The 19,078-nt window shown below is 39.6% G+C and overlaps 1 protein-coding gene across 3 annotated transcripts; it reads right to left on the bottom strand.

Annotated features, from left to right (window-relative positions):
• Positions 1 to 2,853: 2,853 nt before the first annotated feature.
• On the bottom strand, positions 2,854 to 18,480 carry LOC310829586 (E3 ubiquitin-protein ligase TRIM39-like). Of its 3 annotated transcripts, XM_083708265.1 has the most exons (12): positions 18,323 to 18,451; positions 17,463 to 17,567; positions 15,499 to 15,555; positions 13,702 to 13,803; positions 12,556 to 12,603; positions 10,954 to 11,022; positions 9,473 to 9,526; positions 8,424 to 8,468; positions 7,485 to 7,505; positions 7,235 to 7,255; positions 6,072 to 6,098; positions 2,854 to 3,823 (listed from the first exon to the last, which is right to left on the bottom strand). In XM_083708265.1, exons 2-12 carry the CDS (start codon positions 17,563 to 17,565, stop codon positions 3,228 to 3,230), a joined length of 1,143 nt encoding a protein of 380 aa, XP_083564391.1. In that variant the 5' UTR covers positions 17,566 to 17,567; positions 18,323 to 18,451; the 3' UTR covers positions 2,854 to 3,227. The 3 variants fall into 3 exon arrangements, with proteins under 3 accessions (XP_083564391.1, XP_083564392.1, XP_083564393.1); XM_083708266.1 differs by lacking the exon at positions 9,473 to 9,526; XM_083708267.1 differs by lacking the exons at positions 10,954 to 11,022; positions 12,556 to 12,603; positions 13,702 to 13,803 and having other exon boundaries at positions 18,323 to 18,480.
• Between the last annotated feature and the right edge of the window lie 598 nt (positions 18,481 to 19,078).

Below are 19,078 nucleotides of genomic sequence, written 5' to 3'. Positions count from 1 at the left end.
CAGCCCCGCGGGAGTGTGGGAGGGGATGAGAGCCCGCAACCCCACCCCCTCCTGACACTCGGTAGTGGCATTGTGCCAGGACAGCCCTCCCCACCTGAGCCATTCATCAAGGGGTGGCCATTAATCAAGGGGACCAGCAACACGGCTAGTGGGAAAGGCTGGGCTGGCGTGGCAGGCTCTGTGAACCCTCTGTGCCCTGCCTGCACAGGGGAGGACGGGGATCGCTGCATGGGGGCTCCTGGCTTGCAGCCCTTCAAAATTGTGTGTTTGCGCTCTGGCTCCCTGGCTCCCCTCCACAATGCCCCTGCTCAGGAGTTCTTATTATATTTTTTCCTTTTCAAAATGGAGTTCCTACTTCATTCTAGCAGCTCAAATTGTAATCCTTCTTTGCAATATTGTTTGCCTTTGTAATTAAAGTGTAAACAAGCATTCATAAAAAGATTGTTGCATCCAGCTAAGAGGACAATCCTATGACAAGATCTTCCAGGATGCACAGCTAAATCCTGACTCAGCCCACAATCAGCCCCCCAACATGGGCTCAAATGGTGTAACTTGGTCATCCTGGCTCAGCTGAGTTTGGGAACATATTGGAGGCTTCATTGCATAAAATACTATGGGAAAAGAGCATACTGAGAACAAATCAAATCAAAATGAATCTTTAAGAACAATGTTTGCATTATTCTTTCTTAGAACATTTGAAGAAATAAATAAAATGGAATGGAATAACAACTATGAAAAATAAAAAAACTCATACAAATACATAGTTCTGGAAATTAGATGTAGGAATATCGATGTTTTATTTGGTGTGTTTGGGTTCAAAATAAGGATATTTGTTTATCACAAATGTTTAGCACAGTTAGTTAGGGATAATACTTTGTAAAAGATAAAACCCTTGTTTAGTATATTTCTTTATTATCAATATTTCTATAAGTGAGGGTATCAGGGTGGCTCAACATTAAAATATACAATGTAATAGATTGTAGGCATCCTCAAATTATTTGGGGTACATTTGCAAACTCGAGAAATGTTGTGGGCACCCCACACAAATTGCAACCAAGCACACTCTGTATCCTCTTCTATTGCCCGCAAATAAAATAGTTTTCCCCAAGCCTAATTTCAATGGGGAGCAGAGGAACAGAGAAGCAAACTCTGTATATTCCAGGGAAGGACTCTGCAGGCATATATGTGCCCATAGGCACCACACTGGCAACCCCTGGAATAGAGTCAAATATCTAAGTAGTCTAAAAGGTGTTAATATCTAAAGAGCAGAAAAAAACAACCTGGTTAAATTAAAGACATGCCCTTAATTGATTCTGCGACAGCCAAGGGTTGTTTTGTTTTGTTTTTCATTTCCCCACCAGTATCTCCTTTTGTTTCAAATACAGTTGCACCTCAGAAGTCAAACGGAATCCATTACAGAAGTCCGCTAGACTTCCGAAACATTCAGAAACCAAGGTGCGGCTTCCGACTGGCTGCAGGAAGCTCCTGCACAGAAGCCACATTGGATGTTCAAATTCCAAAGAATGTTTGCAAACCAGAACACTCACTTCTGGGTTTGCGGCATTCAGGAGTCAAAACGTTCAACTCGCAAGGTGTTGGGGATCCAAGGTACAACTGTACTGCAATTTTCAGCGGCTGTTCATCTTGCTTTGTAGTTATAGAGCCTGTAGAGGAGGGATAAAGCTTCCCATCACCAAGTCCTTTGTAAACGTTCAATTTCCTTTCACTGGAAACATCATAAAAGGACAAGACTTGATCATGCATATCTAGGAATATTCCTAATTTTGTAAGCTTTCCTTTCACTTTCAGGCGGGTCCATGGCTCTGTTCGAGCCCAGTAATCTTTCCCATCATCACATCCTATGACCCAGTAGCCATTCTCAGGAGACAGGGTGATCCTCCCTTTTCTCAAAATGTTTACAGAGGCAACTCCCAAGTCCCAAGTTTTCTTCTGACCAATCTCTACCTCCCAGTAATGTTTCCCTTATAAAAATCCATGTTTTGCCAGAATGAATGTGCGGGAGTCAAACCTCTTTTCCCAGTCAGCAACATTAGAAAAAAATCCTGTGTTCTGAACACTTTCCCCATCTTTAGTCACTTTCAGTTTGGGGTGAGCTGTCTTGGGAGCCAAGATCACATCCACTGCAAAGCAACAAAAAGGGCTTAATTCAAAAAGCACACTCTTGAGGGTAGCTTTGTGTTACTTTTTAGGACACCATTGCCCCCTTGTGGATCACCCACACATTTGTAGTTACATGTTAGTGTAGTGTATGATGAACCATACAAATTTCTATCTAAAGGGATTAAGCTAAGCTTGTTTCAAAAACTGCTGCAAATATTTTTGGAAACCCATTAGAGGGTTTTAAAAAATACAGTCAGGAGGTATATACTTTTTGTTAAATATATTTTCAAAAGAGTAATTCATCCAGTTCCTGTGCCAATGGGATTCTGTTACAATCCTCACCAAAATTTTCTTGATACATACCTCTCATTCAATACTAGAACAGGGTTTTGTTTTTGGTTTTTGTAAAACAGTTAGATTCACATTTTGCGTTAGAGACCAGATAATGTAAATTATAGATTACCAGAAAATGTAAATTATAGATTACCAGATAATGTAAATTATAGATTACCAGATAATGTAAATTATAGATTACAAGATAATGTAAATTATAGATTACCCTCAGTGTCTGCCTGGTTTGCCTGTAATTTTTTTTTTTATGTATATTGCCTCAGATGGGCTTAAAAAAATATTTTTAGAGAAAACACTTATCTAAATTACAAACACATTCTTCAGGTTGCAAAAGTGTTACACTGGTCACATCTTTTAAAACAAAACAAAAAGCATTAAAACTAGCTTTTGCATACTCCTTTATTCTTTTTGTAGGGAAGTTCAAGCCAGTTAATACACAAATTGTTGAGTGCTAAGTTCAATTATGTTCAATTCATATTTGCTACAACACAAACTATTATGTAAAGAGGTTGACAGATGTTTACATTGGTCACAAGAAAAGTACACAGAAAATCCATTCTGTTTCTGTAATTACATAATGAATTTTCCCACCAAAAAATTCTAAATTTTATGTTTAAAAAGTTGCATCCTTTTGGTTAGAATTTTTCCCTGTAGTTGTGATAATATAACCCTTTAAACAAGGATGCTTTTAGTCTAGGTTTTTTAAAACCGCTTCTACTTCTCTCCTGCTGTTTTCATTAAACGAAAGATTTACACTAATCCTGAGCCATCTTTGAGATGTTTGGTTTCTTCCCATCTTCCTCAACAATATCATCTTCTTTAAGCCATGGGGAAATCTTCAGTGGCTGGCTGTCTAGCTCTGAAGCTACAGAGCCTGTAGAGAAGAAGGGATACAGCTTCCCAGAACAACAAATAGAAAATGTGTATAACTTCCTATTATTGTGGACATCATAAAAACATAGGCTTCCAGCTGGCATGTTTAGGAATATCCCTATTTTCGTTGGCTTCCCACTCACTTTAAGATAGGTCCATTGTTCTGTCCGAGCCCAATAATTTTTTCTACCTTCGAGTCCTATAACCCAGTAGCCATTCTGAGGAGACAGAGTGATCTCCCCTTTTCTATGAGCAAATTCAGAGGCAACCCCTAAATCCCACTTTCTTTTCTCGCCAACTTCCACTTCCCAGTAATGTCTTCCTTTGGAAAAACATTCTTTTGCCAGAACAAATGTATGGGAGTCGAACCTCTCCTCACAGTTAGGAACCTTAGATATGTTTCCTGTGTCCCAAAAACATTTTCCATCTGAAACGTTCAGTCTTGGGTGAGCTGTCTTGGGGTCCAAGACCACATTAGCTGCAAAGAAGAAAAAAGGACTTAACACAAAGGCACAGACTTGAGCTATGTGTTACTCTTTAAGGACAGTGACACCCCCTTGTAGATCACACTCAGGCCTGAAAATAGATAACTACAAATGGCACCTATCTATCATCTATCTATCTATCTATCTATCTATCTATCTATCTATCATCTATCTATCTATCTATCTATCATCTCTATATCTATCTATCTATCTATCTATCTATCTATCTATCTATCTATCTATATCTATCTATCTATCTATCTTATCTATCTATCATCTATCTATCTCTATCTCTATCTCTATCTCTATCTCTATCTCTATCTCTATCTCTATCATCTCTATCATCTCTATCATCTCTATCTCTATCTCTATCTCTATCTCTCTATCTATCTATCTATCTATCTATCTATCTATCATCTATCTATCTATCTATCTATCTATCTATCTATCTATCATCTATCTATCTATCATCTATCTATGTATGTATAATGGGCACTCTTTCTAAGTAAAAGAAGTAAACAAAGTGTGCTTCAAAGAGTATCAAACCCATGCCCACCCCCATGCAATTCTATTTCAGTCCATAGTACAGTGGAACCTCGATTGTCAATTGCAATCCATTCCAGAAAACCGTTTGACTTCCAAAATGTTCAACAACCGAGGTGCAATTCCCAGTAGGAAAAATCCATTGAAAAAACTGAGAAAAATGCCTCAGTTTGACTTCCGAGGTGGGTTCGAAAATGGAAGCATTCACTTCTGGGTTGTCGGTGTTTGAAAGCCGAAACGTCAGGGCAGAATCAGTACGCTCAGAATCCCGTGACATGGAAGAGAGCGTTTGGTTAGGAATGGAGGAGGCAGAAGAGGAGAGGGTAGGAGAGCCCAGCGGGGAAACGTCAACTCCTGTAGATGCAGGGAATCAGGAAGAGGTGGAAAGGGAGCAGGCAGCCTCACAGGCACCACAAAGGTTAAGCTCTGAATCAGAAGGAGGAGGTAGATTTATAATAGCTCGAGCCAGATACAGGACAAAAGACAGGGTCAAAGGAGAGTCATAAAGTTCCCACACATTAGATGCTGGAAATGGAGGAAGAGGTCACTGGTGGTATCTGATTCAACAGAGTCAGACTAATGGTGATTAGCTCATGATGACTTCTGTAAATACTTGTAAATAAAGACCATAAAAAGGTCAATGGTGTGAAGTGGCAATTACTGTGAAGAGAGAAACATAACTCCCTGACAAACGTTCAACTTCTGAAGTGTTCGACAACGAAAGTTCCAGCATGTTCAATGGGTTGTCATTTATTGTGCATTATTTACAGCACAGGTGGACCTCTTTCTTTCAGGATAATTGGCACATTCTTTGCACTTGGGGCAGCAGGCTTTGTGTTGATTTTTAAATAAATTATGCACAGTAATAGTGCACCCCTCTTAAACATGAATGTGAAAAGCTGAGAAAAGGTCAGGAGGGATAGAAGGACAGACAAATATGAACACTCTAAAGGTGAAGGGTTCCTTACCTTTCATTGCTATCTAGTTTGAGGGGATTTGGCAAGGGAGCTGCCTTTGACCAAGGCAAAGTTTGGAAGAAGCATCTCTTTGGACACTTCCATTTATCCCTGACCACTGACTGTGCTAGCTGGGGCCAGGGACATCCCTAAGGGATGCAAGGTCAGATGCAAATCACACATAGCATTTTTATACAGCTAAAAGCTGCATCTGGAGCTGAATCAGAAAGTAGAGGAACTGACAATCCCATATCTTGGCAAAAATAAATAAACCTAGAAGGGTCTGAAAATCCTTTTGATGAGCGATAGGGATAACTTGAAACGTTCTATGTACAAAACACACATTCTGACACTGTAAGTGCCACCTTAATTTACCCAGACCAGCACAAAGACCTTTATGACATTGGGATTCCATTGTATCAGTTGTTTCTGGGAAACAGAGTATCAAGCACAGTCTGCTTGCTACACAGAGTGTGTGTGTTTTTTTACTGCAGTGTATGTTGAAAAGTTTCAATAAAATCTAGGATCTAGGATGGATGAGAGAGAGAGAGAGAGAGAGAGATGTGGTTTGCAGGATGGTCTACATAAGCCCTATGAAACAACTAGGGTTTTAATTATATTAATTCATATAATTAATTAATTAATTAATTAATTAATATAATTAAATACTGCAAACCCCAGTATTGATTCTAATTGGTTCTCATTTTGCTAATTAGTATTTCCAAGCATTTGTTATTCTCACCTATGTAGCGATGGACATCTGCAAATTCTGTGAACAAAGGAATGGACAAAGAAGTTTCATGGGCAATAATGATACAGGCAGTGCTAGTCACACAACCACTGGGAATGCTGGCACAAGACGTCCAGACAAATATTCAACCCGTGTCAGTTCTCTGCACATGGGCAATGCAGAGCATGTTAGGAGTTCTCTAATGAGAGGCTGCTTCCGCAATTGTGGAAACATGAATGGACCCATCCTCATTCTGGCACCAGTATCGTAAGGGAACAAAGCAAGGTAGTATTCATTAGAAGGGGCCCTCACATTCAATCCCCGCCACCGAAGTAACATGTATCCAGAATTCTTCATGAGAAAGGATCCCTATACCCTGCTCCCAAACTGGTTCTCTCCCCTTTACCTGCAATCTATTAACAAAAGACCCAGAGGCATGAATAACATTACATCCAATTCAGGCCTGTGTTCCAGGCATGATTTTGTTTTCAACAAGGAATATGTTGGATTTCCTGGCAGTAAGGGAAAATAGCTAATTGCCAAGATATGATCGTATTTTGAATATCAGCATCTAGGGGCAGCTGCCAGAAGGAAAGATAGCAACAGACAGGGATCGGCTAATCTGTCTACTTTGGTTTCTTATTTTCCCAATCTTAAGGCTCAGTTCTCCACATTCCCAAATGAAAAGTCCTCGTGAAAATTCATTAGCATTGTTAGTGGATTTCTCTTGACACACACATTAATGCAATATTTCCTGATGTACACATTCCACAAGCAATCTTATATGTTATTTCCACACAAATATGCATATTCTATGCACACTATATCACATTTTGCTCATGTTACTTGACAGCCAGCTGGGTCCTGGCTGAGTTGGGATGGACGGGGGGATGCCAGCATATATCCAGCTGAGCCAAGAATGGAGAGTTATGCCAGTATAGTCCAGTTGCACCAGCAACCTATCAGGTCAGCCAGAGAACCACTGGATCCTAACCCTACTTAACCCAGTAGATCTTGATAAAGAATCACTCCCTCACCTAAGGAAGTTTGTGCTCTGCTATAACTACCTCTCTATCCTCTTCTCTTCCATATTCTGTTTGACAACCTGTCATATACTATTTTTTCAAGAACATGCATTTTCCCCCTGTTAGTGTGAAATGTTACATATGAATTACCTATTTCTGCCTTCAGTTGTTCTGAAAAAGAAAAGATATAATATAAAGATGACATTTTAAAATGAAGTATTATTTACCTCCCCTTCCAAAATCAGAAATTCGGTGGTGGAACACTGAAAAACTTCCTTGTGTAAAGGAAGTGCTTTCTGTTAGAACAAAAACCTACTGGACATAATGGATTCAGACAATAAGAAGTGTTGCAATATAGAATCAACTGATAGTTTAAGCTGGGTGATGTTAGAATACTGACCTATTTCTCTCTTTAATTCATCTGCAAAGGAAAAAAATATATGGATTTTACATGTAGTAAACATTTCAAAATAAAACTAGAATCAGTGTGTGGCTCAAATTCCTACTCTGACATTATTTAAAATCACTACTGCCCTCTCACTGTTTCACCCTGCGTGCTCTACTCAGACCTATGCTGTTGTTAAGAATAACCATTTTTCTGTCAGTGTTCCTCCATCCCTGCTTCCTCTACTCAAAGTTCTGCCATCCATCCACTGTTCTTCCATTCCTGCTGTACTCAAACTCCTCCCTCTCCCTTTTCTTAGCTGTCTTCTGTGAAAGACATGAAGGATGCAGAGCCCTCAAATATAATAATGCCACACAATGTATTTCATTCCTGGTACTATGTGATGTTTTCAACATGAAGTTCTAGATTCAGTGTTGTAATTTTAAGCAGGTATTTTATTAGCAAATACCTATATATGTGCAACATACATCAGCTGAACTTAGTATTCTCAACTGGGGTATCATCAGCCTTTACAGACCCAGGACCCACTTTTAACCCCAACATGCATATGGGAACAGATGTAGGTCAGCATGAAGAAGCAGGGCCAATTGTCAGTGAAGCTAACTTTTTATTCAAGGAAACGAGCATACGCTCAACAACACTTCCCAGTGTAAATGTAATAATATAATAAATATAACCACAAGAAAACTAAAAGTTTGTGATATATTTTCTAACGAAAAGTTGGGATCAAATAGTTGTTTAAGTGGTGAAGTATTTTACTACAGTACCAACTTAGAATAAGTGAATTAATATTTTTTATTGGCTGTATTGTTTTAAATCTTTTAGCTTTCTAAAAATTAGTTTTTTATTAAAGATTTTCTTATGTAACAAAGAAACAAAGAAAAGTGCATACAGTGCCTCTGCTTTTAATTCAGAGTCTTTTCCAACACTTACCATTTTCTGACTTTAAATCAGGAAACAATGAAAAATAGATTATACCTGCAAATGAAAAGTTTCAGATTAAAACAGTAAACAGCATGAAAATGAAACTAAGGATGATTCCTATTGTGAATCTCACCAGGCCCCGATTACAAGTCACACAAATCACTCTGCTCACAAGTAGTCTGCTGACAGGGGTCTATTTGTGTGCAATATAGCATCAGAGAAGATCACTGCAGCTTCTTCTGAAATACAGCTTGAGGGAAACCAGCAATCCCATTTTATGCAATAAATATTGTGTATTAACTTGCCCTGCTATTTCACTACTTACTTCAGTAGGCCCTTTAATGTGAGGAATTCCATCCCAATATCATCATTTTTTCAAAGAGAAGTCCCCATACGTCCAGGAAAACCTGGACATCTCCTCTTTTGGGGGGTTAACATGCTCGTCTGGGCAGATTTTTACATTTTAAAGGAAATGTCTGGGGTATTTGGGCTCAGGTGACTTGGGCTGTCCTCTTATCTGTTCTTCAAGATATGACAACACTAAGAATTGATGGTGTGCATATATTTCCAGTTTTTTCTACCTAACAGGTCAGGTTTGGGGAACCTTTTTGAACCCAAGAGCTGCAATCCCTGGCAACTGAATCCTTGGCCACTGGTGGCCAGGGCCAGAGGTGATAATAGACACAGCAAGAGATTTCAATCTTACATTTGTGCACCAAGCTACATTCCATCTACACAAAAATCAGAGGTTTCTAGTACACCCACAGGAGCCAACTCCTAGAGGCTGAGGACCCCAATAAAATAATTGAGAGTGTTGATGGGCATTGCCATTCAAATGGTGTGTGCGTGGCATGCCATGTGATTGATTATGTGGGTCGGGGCTTACCTGTGCCCCCCATATTTTATTCAAGTTTGACACTCCAAGTATGCCCAACACCCATATCTCTTTGCCCAGGCAAGCAAGAGCCTTTTCTGCACTTCAAGCATACATTGCAGCCAGACAAAAACACTCAAGGAGAGTTAGATGAAAATGCTACACAATCATATATTTAAAGTACCCACGAGTCTTTTCACTGTCCATTTCACAGAGTCACAAATGCATGAAAAAATGCCTGAAAAACAGAAAGGGGGGGATGAGAAAGGCCTGAGCTTAACTTCCACAGTCCCTCCCCCCATTTTTATCAAGCTTGCTTTTTAGGAGGCTTTCACATCTCAGGCAATCACTTCCCACCCTCATGCAGTTGTCCTGAAGCTATGGGAGGAGTTGGTGTAGCTTTGAAGACAACACCCTCTGTCTAGAATCACAGACCCTCCAAGTGTCCCTATTTTCCAGGGGTGTCCCTGATTTAGAGAAGCCGTCCCAGTTTCCGATTTGATCCCAGAATGTCCTACTTTTCCTTAGAATGCCCCTATTTTCATTGGAGAAATGCTGGAGGGTATGGAGTTATTCAACCCCTGAGCCATCTAAAGGCAATTCTGCATAGGGAAGTATTTTTTTCTAATGTTTAATGTTTTATTATGTTTTTACATATGTTGGAAGCTGCCCAGAGTGGATGGGGCAACCCAGTAAGATGTGTAGGGCAAAAATAGTAAAATTATTATTATGCAATGGGATGTCCCTATTTTTATTAGAAAATTTTTGGAGGGTATAGAATCATTGATTTGTTTTAGATGTCCAGACCAATATCACAATTTTTTCAAAGTGAGGATAGAATAGAATGGATGCTCAGTTTTTCCACCTAACAGATAACGGTTGTGGAGCCCTTTTCCAACTAAGGGATATATTCTTGGGCAGGCACAGGTAGCCTTGGACATATGGCCACTGTAGGCAAAATGCCATCCCCCACAGATTCAGACACCCTCATCTCCCCTTCCTTCCCCCCACTGTTGCATCTGTGCTGCCATTGGTCCTGCCACAACTGCACCCCTACTTGTGGTCGTGCATGCACTGCCAACCATGATGCAGTGGGGCAGCAGCGAGGGCACAGCAGTGGAGACAAAGGCACTGTGGCAGCAGTGGCAGTGGCTTGGGTAAAGCCGCAGCAGGGCTGCTGTCAGTGCAGCAGTGCAGTCAGGTAGGGGGCTGGATCTGCCACCCAAGGCAAATTGCTTCCCTCTGCTTCATAGACGGGCCATGCTTGTGCACAACCTGGGGGGTTTTGTGCCAGTGGTGGCCCAGGCCAGAGATGGTAGTAAGAACTGCAAGAGATATTACTCATATTGTAAAAATGCAAGTTTCATTCCATTTATACAAAAACCAGGGGTTTCTAGTACACTCACACCCATAGCTCTTAGTTTTGGCAAGCACGAGCCTTTATCATAGTTCAAGCATACATTCCAGCCAGACAAAAACACTCAAGGAGGGTGCAGAGCAAAGCTGGTGAGGACTGAGTCCTGAAGAGGGGTCATAACTTGGGAAGAACCCTGAAGGATGGTTAGAAAGGCCTGAAGAGCTGCATTCAGCCCCCAGGCTAGGGCGACTGCACTCCTGCAATAGATGATCTGTACTTTTAACATGTCAGTCATATACTTAAAGTACCTTTGGATTTCAAAAGCTGTAGACATTCTGTTATCAATCTCACAAATTCATGAATATAGAAGGAAATGCCTGAAAAACAAAAAGGGGAAAGGTAAATAAGGCCTGAGCTACAGAGGCGGGTGTGTTTGTGTGTGTGTGTGTGTGTGTGTGTGTGTGTGTGTGTGACATTGTTGCAGGTTGTGCCGGAACAGTTAGCTCTGCCTCTGCTGAGCTAGACCCCTATGGGGTTTTTTAATCAGTCTTGCTCTTTAGAAGGCTTTCACTTGTTACATAATCAACCCCCCCCCCCAATTATGTTATCCTGAAGCCATAGGGCGAGTTTGTGCATTTTCCGATGTGATTGCTGTTCCCTTGTGACTTTCTTGCTCTACTGGATATTGTTTTGATAATGAAACAGGAGGTGGCAAACAAGAAACATCATCCAAGTCCTTGGTGATGAAAATCTCTTTATCTAAACAAGAATAGGTTGAAAGCTCTCCTCTAATCTATGGTAGTGCTTCCACCATCTCAGAGCAGGAGTGACTGCAAAATTCATTTGGGGAATAAATTCATTTGGGAAAATAATGCCAGTAGTGAAGATCATTTGGGTGGAATTAATGTAAGAAAACAGTAGCAAATGTTTTATCAATGATACATAAGCACTGTTTATCTTTGTTTTATGAGGAAGACAAGTCTTGACTGTTTTTAAAAGGAAGGTGATGGGACTAAGGCTAGAGAGATTTTTAACAAATGTCAAACACATTACAGGAGAGCTATTAGAAGGTGCATATGTAGTTGAAGCATTCACTTTCATATTCAAGAATTGCTCAATCAATTACACAGCGCTTCTGATTCTTCAGTAATGCAATATTTGGAATTAGTGAAGCTATCGTACCTTGGATGGATTCCTGCACTGCAGTGGGGTTGAACTAGATGATCCTCAGGGTCCCTCCCAACTCTACAATTCTATGGCTACATGACTGGGTAGTGGCAATGATCATGTCAACTGTTAGCAAAACTGGTGTGCCACATATAGACAACCTAGAAGCCTAAATATGGGAAAGAACACATGTCTTCTAAGCCCTATTCCTCTCTATAGGATGCAGGTATCTGCAATCACTGATATTCTTTTTCCAAATAGGACTAAAATGTCTGTAGAAAAGTGTGAATGACACAGATATTTCCTTATATTTACTATATGTGTTAGCTGGTCTTTAAAAATGTCAACCTTATACTTAAAGTACCTCTATATTTTAAAGGTCACCTTGTGTTTTCAAAATCTCAGCTTTCTGCCTATGACCTCAAGTCAGGGACCGGTGCACAAATAAAGAAGGGAATGGTGCTTGAAAAACTGTAGAGGCAGTTAGTATGTCCTGGTGTCATGACAAATTACAGCTGACTGAAAGTGGAAGCAAAAGGTTTGGAATTCCTTCCAGCTTTGTTCCTTCTGCTTTTCCTAGCCTCCTCCTGGTCTCATATGCTGCACACTTGCCTTCCCTTCTCCAATTCATCTAGGAGAAGGAGCTTGGAAGCTTCTGCTTTCAGTTAATTGCAGTTATAGATCTATACATAATTTCTTATTCTTCTGCAATACAATAGTTGGAATTACTTAAGGTAACCTACCTTTAAATGTATTTTGCACCTTTTCATAGCATTTTCTCAGGAAACATTCTGTCACAGAACAAGAGTAACATTTAAGACATACATGTGGATGAAATCAGCTTTAAAATCAGCATTGTAATTATGACTCTAGGACCGGGAGATGGCACTTGTCAGTCTTCCAGTTGGCAAAGTGGAGGTGCAACACACGTACAACCTGGAGCCTAAATATAAGAGAGGGTGTAGAAAACCTATTGTTTTTCTGATGATTTTTGTTTTTTATTTCAAAGAGGTAGGTCAACTGGTTTATTTCAAAGAGGTAGGTCAACTGGTTTGTACAATTATTATTCCTCCTTGCTGTTTGGCACATCCTAAAGGATCAAGCCCTTTAGGACTCCCAAGGGCTTTTGGTTGACTTTATTGTCTTGATTTCTGTTTGTGCTTCAGGGATAAGTGCCAGCAGGAAGTGCAAGGGTGCTCTTGTGGGCCAGTTGAAGGCTGAGTGACTGCCAGAAGCAGTAGAGCTGCAGGATTAATAACTATGCTGGGCCCTGCCTATTTGCCTACCTCACCTGGCAGGTGATATAACATCCCTTGCATCATCCCAATAATAGCTTCTGGAACAGGTGTGAGGCATCTGGATATCAGGCCAGCCAGCATGTAACCACAAAGGGCCTAAGGTGCATAAATCTCCCTGATGGGGTCTGACATTGGAGCTTTGATATATGTAGGCCCTGCTCATAAGGGTTCGGTGTACTGCTTAGCTGCATCCTTTTTTGTTATTGTTTCCTGAAGCTGCTGATAACTGAATGGGTAATTATTTTATCTTGTTTATGCCATGTTATTCTCTTTAAAGACCATTTTGATGTGCATATTATTCTGTATTCAAGCAATGAATTTCCCCCCACAAGTGTTATTGCCGCTGAATCTAAAATAATGTGATTTTATTTATTTGGCAAAACAGAAGGTGTATGTCCTCTAAGTCCAGTTCTTCCCTCTAGAATGCTTTCTCCCTTTCTGCCTCAGGTTAGGTATCATATGTTTAGAGCCAGGACCAAAATCATCAATTCTTTAAACTGATGGAAAAAAATGTTATGCATAAACATGAATTTCATAGTTAATGGGTTGCCTATACTTTTACTGTTTGAGTTACGTATATATTTAAAGTACCTATAGATTTGACAGGCCACAAGTTGTGTGCATATTCTTGAAGACCTTTTGCTTTTGCTTTTATGAAGTCAGGAAACTGAAAAATATAGGCCAGAATGATATCTGAAAAGCAAAAAACAAACAAAAACAAACCAAAAAACACACACCACAGATGAATATAAAACCGGTTAAAGACGGGGTGAAGTATTCATGGATAGACAGTTTGGGATGAGGGCAGTATTGCATTAAAAATAGGATGTAACCAAAGATATTGCAGTTCCATCCTGTTGGCTAAAAATGGGGACATTTATGGGAAGTACCTGTGCAATTAACTCCACTCACAGCATTCTGCTATTTCCTATATCACTTGTAATTGCTTTGATAATGAATCAGAACATGACAATAAAATCCTTCCCGCTCTTATCAGGGGGAACAATTAATATATAGAAGGATTTGTCATATACATGCATACCTACATGTAAAGGATGTTGGGGAGATGTCAGGAACAAGACAAATGTCAAAGCCACAGCAGGTACTTTATAAACAATGAGGAAGAGTCAAACAGGGGGAGACAGAGGAGATGGAAAGCTGGGAGTCTGTGTTATCAGCAGTTCTTGGCATCCATCTCTTGCAAGAGACAATGGAGTGTGCCTCCAGGGATGAAGTCAAACTGCATTGTTTTTTGCTGTGTTAACAGCACTGAAGTGACCTCTCTGAGGCACAAGCCTGGGCAGTGTATATGGAGGTCCTCGGCTGCCCAAGTGACAAGACCAAACTCTCAGCCTCACTTATGTGGTCTAAAGGAAAGCACAGCAATACATTTGGCACCAGGTTGGCTGCAGGAGTTGCTGAAAGCAGGTGTACCAGATGCCATCCAACCATCTTACAAGCTCCTCTCCAGATTTGTGTAGCCTTTTCTTCTCATGAAGATGTCCCATAAGGCAGCAGAGGTTTGGGATCAGAGTTTTCATTCTCCTAGATGGACCACTCTCCCAGGTTGATGAGCCCTATCTGCCCTTCATTTCCCTCTACAGCACGTGCAGAAACTGCCTTATTGACTGTTGGAACCACTATTGGTCCACTCAATCTGCTGAAGCATGTCTTTGTGTTAAGTCCCTAACTCACTCAGGATTTGAAACCCATCAGCTACCCCCACCTGGTTAAGCCAGCCAGTTGAATCCATTCCTGTGGTGTGACCACTGTCTCATGCTGACAGCTTCAATGAGGCTGGAGACCAAAGGCCGACAAACTATGGATCATTACAAGATTTGTTTACTGGGAAGAGGAAATGCTATGGAGCTAGAAGGCAGATTGATTTGCTTGATGACTGACCATAGTGAAATCTTTGACCTCTGGAATAAATCTGGGATAAGCCAAGACTCTCCAAAGTAAGGTTGGGTTTATCTAGGAGATATTTTGTTTTCTCAGGGGGTGCAAGGAAGCTAAATTGACACTGAGTACCCTTATTAGCAAGGGAAATTTTCACAGTTCATTTGTGGGTCAAAGACAGGAACGATCTTGAATGTGGAAGCTACATCCGCAACAAGTATTTTCATACATTTATGAAGTTCACCATAATTGTCAAAAACAAGATAAATAAAAACATTGTAATTTTCAGACATGTTATTCAAAAGTATTTTATTTTAACTATATTTTCATTAAGATTTCAGCGTAACAAATTCAAAAGGTGGGCTAAACCATTGACCCAACAGTTTAATAACCCATAATTCAAATTATTAAAGCATTTCCAGAGGCAAAAAAATTATTCATACTACCTTGTCGTCCCTCAGTATGGGAAGTATGGGAAGTAATATTTACCTAGATTCATTCCTTCCCTTTTTTCAGGGCATTTCGGCTGGGAATCTTCCTGCTTCTCTGTGATAGGAAGAAAAATGTTTAATGCAAGCTTCAGGGTTAGATGGACTCTATCACTACATTAAATGATTAAAGCCACTCCAAAACCAATCATTATTCATTGTTCCTCTCCATGGTTTGTACTACATTAACTTACCCATAAACATTTTTTTCCCGATGCTTTTCTGTGAGGATATAGCTACTCAAATATTGCTTATGGGTGAATTGGACTTAAAAGTTACTGGTTATTATGACTATAAGTGAGGACTGCTGGCTGGGAGTGTTGAGAGTTGTATTCCAACAAGATCTGGAGGGCACACATTGATATAGATATAGAGGACCAGAAAATATCATTTTCCACCACTGATTCTCACAGGCAACTCTATTACAGCAGCAGTTGTTCTACCGCATTTGTAGAAAACTCTCCAAAGTTGTTTTTATTCTAGAAATGTGAGAAAGAAATATCTCCCTGCTCACTCGAAAAAGTTTTGTGAGACACGATGAATGAGATTTTAAAAACAGGAGAAGTCCCAGAAACATGGAAAGAGGCATATATAACATTAATCCCAAAACAAGATTCAGACATAACGTTAGTTAAAAATTATAGGCCCATTTCATTATTAAATAATGATTACAAACTGTTTGCATATATTTTAGCCAACAGAATGAAATTTTTTTTGGAAGAATATATACATCAGGATCAAGCAGGATTTCTCCCAAGTAGACAAAAGAAAGATAATATTAGGAATGTTTTAAACATAACAGAATACCTGGAAGTTCAAAATGAAAAGTAAGCTGCATTTATGTTTATAGATGCAGAAAAAGCGTTTGATAATGTTTCTTGGGACTTTATGAAAAATGTTCTTGAAGAAATGGAATTTGGAGAAAAAATTAAGACTGGTATCCAAGCCATATATTCAGAACAGAATGCAAAATTAATTATTAATCAGGTGATAACAAATCAATTTAAAATACAAAAAGGAACTAGACAAGGATGGTTAGTTATTTTAGGACAAGTTGCCGAAGAAAAATGGACATTATTTATGTATGCTACAACAGCAGCAAGAATTTTAATAACACAAAATTGGAAGACCAGAGAAGTACAGTGGTACCTTGGGTTAAGAACTTAATTCGTTCTGGAGAGCCAGTGTGGTGTAGTGGTTAAGAGCGGTAGTCTCGTAATCCTGGGTAACCGGGTTCGCGTCTCCGCTCCTCCACATGCAGCTGCTGGGTGACCTTGGGCCAGTCACACTTCCTAGAAGTCTCTCAGCCCCACTCACCTCACAGAGTGTTTGTTGTGGGGGAGGAAGGGAAAGGAGAATGTTAGCCGCTTTGAGACTCCTTAAAGGGAGTGAAAGGCGGGATATCAAATCCAAACTCTTCTTCTTCTTCTTCTTCTTAACCTCAAACTGTTCTTAACTTGAGGTACCACTTTAGCTAATGGGGCTTCCCTCTGCCGCTGCACCGCTGGCACGCAATTTCGGTTCTCATCCTGAAGTAAAGTTCTTAACCCGAGGTACTATTTCTGGGTTAGCAGAGTCTGTAACCTGAAGCGTCTGTAACCTGAAGTGTCTGTAACGCAAGGTACCACTGTACCAGCAAAAGAACAATGGCAAGAAAAGTTGATGAACTATGCATGGACTCGTTGGCAGGATTTAAATAAACATTTACAACTTTATTTACAGAGAAGAAGTTCAGCAATGTGATAACATAGTATTACATACGAACAGCAGAATGTATCATTTGATGTAACAAATGAGAAATGGAAGTTGAGGGAAGTCAACAGGGAGGGGGGAAATTGGAAAATGAATGTTTAGTAATGATAATGGATATTTGTTATGAGGAAAGAAAACTAATAAAAATTATTTTTTAAAAAGAAAAAGAAAAAGTTTTCTGAGAAAGTTTGACTTGATTTTAATCTAAGTTACCTTTAGATTTTAAAGACTGCATCACACTTCCAAGGGGTTGCCATTTTCCCACCATCAGCTTCACAATATCAGCAATCCAGAAAAGAACGTATAACACTTTCATGCCTGAAAGGCAGAAATTAAAAAGAATGAGATACGTCTGAGCTAAATCTCCATGGTTTTTGTTTGGTTTTTCTGCAACACAACTTGCTTTTAAATGGGTCTACTAACTTGTCACAAATTGTTTTCACATTTAAAAATTTAAAAACCCTGAAAGGTTGTTAACCAATTTGAATGTAGGTAATTCATACTTCAGGGTGTAATTTCAAGCATTTTAGCTACAAATAATTTCAAAGGGAGAACTTTAAGCATTTACTCAACACTTCCATTGTAAACAATGTAGTTAATTTTGGCTGAGGTCTCCCTTTACATGGTTCAAAAATGCACACTAAGAAAAATATTGAGTGCATTTTGTGAAGCAGAATCCTTGGCAGGCCACTCTAATACACTTTATGTAAGCAGCTACTCTATGTATATCATGCTAATGGCATGCCCCAGGGATTTATAGAAACTACAGAGAGATGTGAAATTTGACCAATAATATGAAAAAAATCACCAGTAATAGTCAATTTTACCTCAATGCATTTATTTATTTATTTACACCATTTTTATTACATTTTAGGCAAAGCCCACAAAAGGTGTCTCACAACCAAAACCAGAAAAAATCAACAAGTTAAAATAATAACAAAGGTCAAATCACCAAAATAAAAATGAAAGGTCTACAGTTTGTATTAAAGATTGTCTACTGAACTGGCAATATGATTCAGAATTATGAAATGTTTACCCCACTTTTATGGCAGAAAAATACTCTTTATACATACCTTTTCCTGAAGCAACCACAATGGTGTTGAAAATAATCACTCCCTGACTGAAGGGAAAAGAATGATTTCAAGTGAGATTTGCGGTTTTGCAAGAAACAACAAATCACACAAGAGTATGAACTTTGACTGGAGGCGGGTGGGGAATGCCACATACTCACCACCCAGGGAAAGTCATCTGTCGGCTTATTTGTAGTGAGAGGACAAATTCCATATCGATGATAAGAGAAAATGGATTCAAAATGAAACTTGACAGGATTTTTCAGCCAGGTATTGTGTTAAAAATAATAATCTGGTTTTTAAAAACATCAACCCATAGGTGAATGGCAACCACAATAGGAAAGAATTCAAGGAATGTAAGATCACAGGTGATAGGAGAACCCTTCTAGTGGGGTGGCCACCTACTTGTAAAATAACCCCCAAAACCTAGGGAACATGCAGCGTCAGAGGGTATCTGGAAATCACGCTGAGTGGCCAGAATGTTCTGCCAATGAGATATGCCATTATCAAGGAATTTAAGCCATATGAGCAGATAAGCTTTTACTGCATTACCCAGGCGAACCCTGTGATGTGGAGACTGAAAGTTCTCTGTTAGCTGCACCAGGTGTGCACAGAAAGCTCTGCTCATGGCAGTTACTCTGCATGCAAAGTTCAGTTGGCCGAGGAGTGACTGAATTTGGTGTAGCGTTACCTTCTTGAGTGAATTGCTTAATAACGTCTTGAATACCTTTTATCTCATCCTGTGCGGAGTGGTATGAA

Source organism: Podarcis gaigeae (genome assembly GCF_964106915.1).
Source record: "Podarcis gaigeae genome assembly, chromosome: 13".
NCBI classification, from domain to species: domain Eukaryota; kingdom Metazoa; phylum Chordata; class Lepidosauria; order Squamata; family Lacertidae; genus Podarcis; species Podarcis gaigeae.
This window is presented reverse-complemented; position numbering and strand designations above follow the sequence as displayed.